Genomic DNA, 7,868 nt, shown 5'->3' on the forward strand with positions numbered 1-7,868 from the left:
ATATTTCTAGGGCTGGAATGGTCCAAAAGAAAAATACATTTTAATTAATGTATACAGCTTTTTTTTTGTGTGTGTGCCATATTCCAAATCTGACGATATAGTTACCATATTTTCCGCCGTATAAGACGCACTTTCTCCCCAAAAAATGGGGAGAAAAAGTCCCTATACAGTAAAGGCACGGACTCCCTTGCATCTCTGCTCCCCCAGTATAAGTGCAGAGTGTATCGGGCAGTTGGATTACCTACTCCATTTGCCCGTGGGAATTGCAGACCTCAGTCTCCTCCATGCGGCTAGCTCCAGTGAACGTCTTGTACTGATGACTTGATCAGTACAAGCCGTTAATTAGAGCTAGCCACACAAAGGAGGACTGTAATACACGTGTGGCATAGAGTAAGTAAGCCAGCTGTCCGATACACTTACACAGGGGGAGCGGGCACACTCACTCGGGAAAGGTACACATAAGGGAACACATGGAGGGCACAGGAGGACTCATGAAGGACACCGCTGGACATAAAGGATCGCTAGCTAGTATATGTAGCCAGCACCCCAGATCACCTTATCCAGCCAGTGAATACATTACCTAGCCTGTCTCCAGCGATCGGCGCAGCCTCCCCTGGACAGCTCTGGTCTCTCTATGGGGAGGATCAGGTCTGCGTGTGACGTCCTGTACGATCCTCCCCATAGAGAAGAGCAGAGCTGTCCAGGGAGGCTGCGCCGATCGCTGGAGACAGGCTGGGTAATGTATTCACTGGCTGGATCAGGTGATCTGGGGTGCCGGCTACATATACTAGCTAGCCTAGTGCTAGCTAAAGTTTTTACAGCCAGGCAAACTGTTAAATTAGTCCCAGGGACTCTAAACCTACAAAACCTCCTGAGCGGCGTAACGCTCAGGAGGTTAAAATACTAATAAATGGATAAAAACAGAAAAGGGTGATCTTAAAGTGAACCTTAAGTGTCCCAAAAAAATGAGTTTTACTCACCTGGGGCTTACCTCAGCCCCCTGCAGCTGATCGGTGCCCACGACGAGTCGCTCTGATGCTCCGGGTCCCGCTGGCGGCCACTTCCGGTTTCGCCGTCAGGACCCGTCAGGCTGGGGAACGCGGCTGATACTACGCGTTCCCAGCCAAAATAGCACCCCTATGCGGCCATATGTCCGCATACGGGTGCCTATGCGGACATATGGCCGCATAGGGGTGCTATTTTGGCTGGGAACGCGTAGTATCAGCCGCGTTCCCCAGCCTGACGGGTCCTGACGGCGAAACCGGAAGTGGCCGCCAGCGGGACCCGGAGCATCAGAGCGACTCGTCGTGGGCACCGATCAGCTGCAGGGGGCTGAGGTAAGCCCCAGGTGAGTAAAACTCATTTTTTTTGGGACACTTAAGGTACACTTTAAGAGGAAAATGGCAATTCTTTTCTGGTATCTGTATATTTGCAAAACAAACTGTACTGCAAACATACTCCTGTGATTACTCCAATGTTTCCCTGGCCATTGCTTTGGGGCTCTGCATGTGTGTGTGAGCGTTGCTTTTCTTGGCTCTCACCTGTTATGGAGATTGGAGTGATTATGCCTAGATGTCTATGCCCAGAGGTGATATCTCTACGGATTTGGAAACTGTTGATGGCAGTTAATCTAGTGAAGTCGTATGAGTGACATAACCGTGTGTGTATTGTATGTACAGGTAACAGTGACTGTGTTTCTTCCTCATTTCAGTTGAACTGAAGCAATACATGTTCTAGAATAAATAAATAAAAATCCAGTCAAAACTATCCTGTTTTTTTTTACATATTTATGACCTGCATAATCAACACTTTTCATGGACATGTAGAGGCTGATATCTGTGTAATTGTATTTTCCAGCTCCTGCCACTCATGGTCCTGGCATGAACCTCTCTCACTCTGCTTCATCTGTCAGTCTTCAGAATGCGTTTGCAGAGATGCGTCAGGCACAAATGGCGGAGGGTCCCAGCACTGCTCCACCAATCTTTCACCAAACTGGTCCCCCCTTTCCACAATCTCTGACAAACCTAGTCGGGTCTTTCTCAGCAGCAGCATCAGGCTTGGCACAGCCATCTACAGCAGCTCCCTGCAACCTGGGAGTGCTTCAGTCCCTGGCAGAAGGTGTTGTGGGTCAGGCTCCTTCTGTTACTGGAGTGGCCACTCACACAAGCATGCCAAGCACAGTGCCTCCAATCACCTCTGTGTCCACCCAGCCACTCACCACAGGAATGATAACTGGTGTGTCTGTGTCCACTAGTGCACCTCTGCCTGTGACATCTGTTCCTACTTTGCCTCCAGTTGGTGGTGTTCCTGTGGTTTCTGGGACAATGACATCACCTCCTGCACAAACACTTCCTCCTGTAAGTGCCACTGCATCTATACCACAGACCCTTACTTCCCCTGCACTTCAGCCACCAATGGGCACCATTGCTGCATCTATGCCTCACACATCTGTGTCTGCACCTGTTATGAGCACAGTGACACCAGCACAGGTCATGCTGAGTAGCAGCACCTCAGCTCCAAGCTTTGTGGAAAGCATTCCAGTGAGTGGTGCTCATCCAGAGGTCACCAAGATGCCAACAGAAGTCACTGCTGCCATAAGTACAGCGGGGTTGTCCCTTCCTATTTCTGCTCCTCTGACCTATGCAGGAGTAGCAGCTTCTGGCATTGCCTCAGCTGGCAGTGCTCCAATCACTCACCCTACGCATCTTCCACCACTTGTTGCCACAACGCCAATTGTGTCACAATCAGGGGGAGCTGTGTCCACACCCATCGCTTCTCAAGTACCCTTGCCTGGAGCTGTGCCCATAAGCCACCCTGTGTCCAGCATCCCTGGTGTTCTACCACACGGTCAATCGATACCTGCTACAGGCCCTAGTCTGCCTCATGCCCACTCTACTGAAGGTGACGCAGACAGTCTGTCAAAGCCTGGCATAGATGACATTAAGACTCTTGAAGAGAAACTGAGGTCACTCTTCAGTGAACATAGCAGTGTGGGCGCACCTCACAGTATGACACCACAGGAGGCTTCAGCAGCACAGGAAGGGGTTCCTTTGCCTGGACCTCCACCTACCACTATGACTACCCAAACTAAGCCAACATCTACTGCACCACCCACCAGTTTGCCTCTGGGACCATCTGGTACGCCCATCGTAAGCCAAGGTGTGACTCCTGGACAAGCTGTCACACCAGTAACTTATGTAACGACAGCAGTGGCCACAGCAGCTACTGGCAGGGCTGGGACACCTCCTTCGAAGCCCCCACTCACCAGAATGCCGGTAAGTTTCGATGTATAACTATGCACTTTTATAGCCAGCTCTAAGCTCCTAGGTTGGGCTCAGTCATAATGGTAATTTGTTCCGTGTCTCTTCCGATATTTGACTGAGGGAACCACCTCACCTGAAATATAGAACCTCACCTGCAGAGGAGTTAGCTGGGTGGGCAAACACTTAGTGACCGAACTGTAAATAAAAAAGTCAGATACTCACCTAAGGAGAGGGAGGCTCTGGGTCCCATAGAGCTTTCCCTCTCCTCTCCCAGTCCCCGCTGTTCCGCTGGCTCCCCCGTAGCAGTATTCAACCGTTTCGGTCTAATACTGCTGTTTCCCGGCCGAAGGGAGGCTTCAGAAATGCTTTGGGAGCCCGAGTGCTCCCTAAGACAGGCCGCTCTACACTGCGCGAGCGCCCACTATGACGCACTCGCAGTATGGAGCCGCCTGTCTTCGGCAGGACTCTGCTCCCGAAGACTTCCGAAGTCCCCTCGGCGGGGGATGTGAACGGGGGAGCCAGCGCAGCACCGAGGGCACCGGGAGAGGAGGGGGAAGGCTCATTAGGACCGAGCCTTCCCTCTCCTTAGGTGAGGAGTAAATTTGAAATCGGCGCCGGTAGACTGGGGCGCAGGATACAGGGGTATATGGCTGATCCTGCTTCTGCACAAGTCCGGGCCGATTTAATTACTATTCCCCCTCCAGGCCGCCATGGATAGTGGGGGAATGAAATAATTCGGCTTCCAGCGATTGCTGGAGGCCGAATTTTTATGTTTTTATAGGGAAGGTTCAGGGACTGTTAAAAAAAAAAAAAAAAAAAAAAAAAAATCCGCATCCACTTACCTGGGACTTCCTCCAGCCCGTGGCAGGCAGGAGGTGCCCTCGGCGCCGCTCCGCAGGCTGCCGGTGGCCGACCCGACCTGGCCAGGCCGGCGGCCAGGTCAGGCTCCTTCCACGTTCCAAAATGCGCCTCACAACGGCGCGCTGATGTCATCGGACGTCCGCCGGGCTTTACTGCGCAGGCTCAGTAGTTCTGAGCCTGCGCAGTAAAGCCCGGAGGACGTCCGATGACGTCAGCGCGCCGCCGTGAGGCGCATTTTGGAACGCGGAAGGAGCCCGGCCAGGTCGGGTCGACCACCGGCAGCCTGCGGAGCGGCGCTGAGGGCACCTCCTGCCTGCCACGGGCTGGAGGAATCCCCAGGTAAGTGGATGCAGATTTTTTTTTTTTTAACAGTCCCTGAACCTTCCCTTTAAGCAACCTTGGCTCCGTCTGCTGACGGCTCCGACGTTACTCACTGAGTGCTGCAATAGGAGTGATTCCTATTGTAGTCTATAGTTTTTATTTAAATATGGTTTCCCATTAGCTTTAAACTAGCCACTTATAGATTTCAGTGCAAACCTTTTAAGGGTCTTGTTTCAGTAGCGTGGCTGTCTGCGGTTTTTACACTCGAAAAACCAATATGAATTTGACAAGCCCATGTAAAATGAATGGGCCGTTTCTATTGGGTGGAGAACTTGTACTATTTTGGGTTTTTCAGGGAAGTATTTAACTCTCGATTAGGGATGTCAATGTGATGCAAATAATTGCAAGTTGATGTAGAATTATGCAAATATATGCAGCTTGAAAATTGACCAATAAAGCCAAGGTAGGATTTGATTGTTCTATTTTCAAGCTGCCTAAATCTGCATAATTCTTCACCAGCTCCCTACTCTTGAATTGTGCTGTTCACAGCTTTATGCTTGAGCTCTTCTGACATTGCCTGGCTACCCATAGTTGTCTGCTTTCAGTTGCACTACCAAGCACTGTAGTGGTCCAGAAATGGCTCTTTCGTTGTGAACGATTAGGCTGGGCTCACACATAAACATAACTATGAGGCTGGGCTCACACATAAAAGGTATACAGCTCTGTTCCAGTCCTGTCCCTTTCATTTTGTGTTCACACATGCAATGTGTACAGTGCTGTCCTGTCAGTTTTGCATCCGTTTTAACTGACCGTACAGTACCAGAACGTTACAGATTGCAGCAGGGACAGTGAGGTTGTGGGCGGCAAAGATGTGAATGGGGAGCTGGGCCCCTGCATGTTAGCCAGAATAGACGTCCTGCGGCTGGAGCGGGCAGAGGGGCAACTTTCACAGAGTACTAGAGAAGAGGAACCAGGAGGGTCTCGTGTGTGTGTGTGTGTGTGTGTGTGTGTGTTTTTTTTTTTTTGTTTTTTTTTTTTTGGGGGGGGGAGGGGTTGTACTGAGTATACTGTACTTTAATGAATGTATTTGTAATCAGTGTGGTAATTTATAAGCCTTTGGACACTGCAGTCTTTGAACTCTTTGTGAGAAGTATAGTCATTTGTTTTGTCTGTGAACACATTAAGGAAATCATTTAGTCACCTCTATTTTTCATTAGGACTAACAGGAATGCTCATATCTAATTAATATCCTGCAACTTAGCAGGCTGCCGCATTCTCTCCTAATAACACTGTACGCTCTCTTTAGTGGCTGAGCTGCATGATTGGTCAGTACAGGAGGGAGTTTGGGGTGTTTAGCTGTCACACTTGCTCTGGACAAGCGAAAGATATAATGGCAATGGCTGGTCAAACTTTAGGTGCTCCGTTATCACTGTTCTTTGAGCATTTTCATTGTTTACAACTTAAAGCTCATGATTCCTGACCCTTGCATGGAAATAATCAATTATAGTGGGTTGTGGTTAGTTGTATTTAAACAGACTTTAAAAGTTTACAGAAGGGGAGCCCTTCTTATGCCCGAAGATGTTTTTTTCCTTGTGCCTAAATCTAGCAATAGTCTGAATTTCTGCTGGGTAAACTCAGTCTTCCCCTTTTCTGGTAACTAGATACATTAATCATACTCAATAACTGAGATCTCTCTCTCAATGAATATGTTCAGAAAATACTCTATTGCCTGCCCATAGACTGCACACCAATTGCAATCATTGTGTAGCCAACTGCCCCGCCCTCACCATATGTGCTTGCCTGTCTGCTGGTGTTACTCCTGGTTTTCTGGTGTTTGGCATCACCGTGAGCGCCTGTACCGCGTGACTTGGCACAAGATGTCACAACATTCGTCAGTGTCATTTGGAACACGCCTGTGGTGACGCCTTGCACCGAAGGAGGTCAGGAGTTGCGCTGACAGATTGGTGAGCCTTTAACACTGGATGCAGCGTTGGGGGGCACTTATACACTTGGGGGGGGGGGGGGGGGGGCAGCTGGAGGGTTCGTTGATCATTATGATATCGAATGTCATTACTTCACTGCTCCCGATTAAGCTCTTGCAACTAAGATTTTCTATATGCATTCATTAGTATTGATCTGAAATTTTGCCTCCCTGTTTACAAAAATAATCTGCAGAGATAGAAAGGTAATTTCAGGCAGTATTGTAAACAAACTGCACAAATTCCATTCATCCTTTATCTCTGACTTGTGAACATCCTATGTGGCTCTGCTGCTTCCCTGTAAATGAATGGGGCGGCTGCATTTCCATAAAGCAGACTAATAATTCCCTTTAATAAAGTACGTTTTCCCAAAATGGGGTGATGTCCTGTCTGCTTTTGCTACATGTTGGAGGCTTAGGGTAGACCTATTTTGTGAGTGGATTATGAAGAAAATAAAGAGGTTATGTATATATGATTGCTGTCTGATGCTGACTATCCTGTCCTGTAGGCGATCCAAGCCGGGGCAGAGAGCACAGCGGGGAGCCCACCTGGCGAACAGCCGCCTCCTCTTCCTGGACCTACACTAACTCAGGTGCAGCATGAACCTTTTCTGCCTTCATTCCATGTAACCTCTCAGTGAACGTCTCCTTTCCTGACTCGTGCATGCACTGTATTCCTTTCCCTCTTTCCCATCAATCACCCTCTGCGTAGATGAATTTTCAAATGTGAGTGAATTGACGAGGTATACTAGTGGCCTGCTCCCTGCAGAATTCCATGAAGGACTGGGTAAGACCTTCTTCCGTTGACCCACCCTGCTTCTCATTACAGTCCCAGCAACCCTTAGAAGACCTGGATTTCCAGTTGAGAAGGACTTTGAGCCCGGACATTGTCCCTGCGTCCTCTGCACCCAGCTGTGTGAGTGTGAAGTCTGAGAGGGTGACTGCTTCTTCCCCTGTGTGATATCATTAATTAATTGCTCCTCATCCACACTCCCACTGGTTTTTATTACTGCAGCTTCAAAAAGGGACTAGAAAGTGTCAGTTCACTAGATCTGGCTACAGCAGTCTGCCAGGCACAAAAACTGGAAAATACAGACATTTTCTGTGTACTGTATGTGTTTTTAGCCATAACTCCGGTACACTTTTTATACCTATATTGTTCTTTTACAACAGGATATACAAAATAATATATAAAAATGGTGGCCATTTTATTGTGCAATATAGTTGATTCCAGCTCCCCTTATTCAAAGCTTCCCATCTCCTCCTCAGCAGCCTCCTTGCGCTCTCCTGCTTCAGTTAGGCTGAATGACATATTGGGTGTCAATAGGCAAAGTTGTCAGACACTGATTATCTGTGTACTGAGTGCACAAGCAGTTTCCTTTTTTATTTTAAAAGAACTATTAGCCTTTTACAAAACTAGATTAACCACTTCACCCCAAAGGGGG

At 48.6% G+C, this 7,868-nt stretch overlaps 1 protein-coding gene across 13 annotated transcripts in view; it reads left to right on the top strand.

Moving 5' to 3' along the window:
• Positions 1-7,868, top strand: part of WNK1 (WNK lysine deficient protein kinase 1) — a 262,349-nt gene that overhangs the window by 193,098 nt on the left and 61,383 nt on the right. For 10 of the 13 annotated variants that reach the window (XM_068277690.1, XM_068277692.1, XM_068277694.1 and 7 more), the window contains 3 exons: positions 1,858-3,275; positions 6,933-7,016; positions 7,253-7,339. In XM_068277690.1, coding sequence (XP_068133791.1) covers positions 1,858-3,275; positions 6,933-7,016; positions 7,253-7,339 — 1,589 coding nt within the window. The remainder of the gene's footprint in view (positions 1-1,857; positions 3,276-6,932; positions 7,017-7,252; positions 7,340-7,868) is intronic. The other 3 variants (XM_068277693.1, XM_068277703.1, XM_068277696.1) reach the window with 2 other exon arrangements.

This window comes from Hyperolius riggenbachi, chromosome 3 (genome assembly GCF_040937935.1).
Source record: "Hyperolius riggenbachi isolate aHypRig1 chromosome 3, aHypRig1.pri, whole genome shotgun sequence".
Classification (NCBI taxonomy): Eukaryota; Metazoa; Chordata; class Amphibia; order Anura; family Hyperoliidae; genus Hyperolius; species Hyperolius riggenbachi.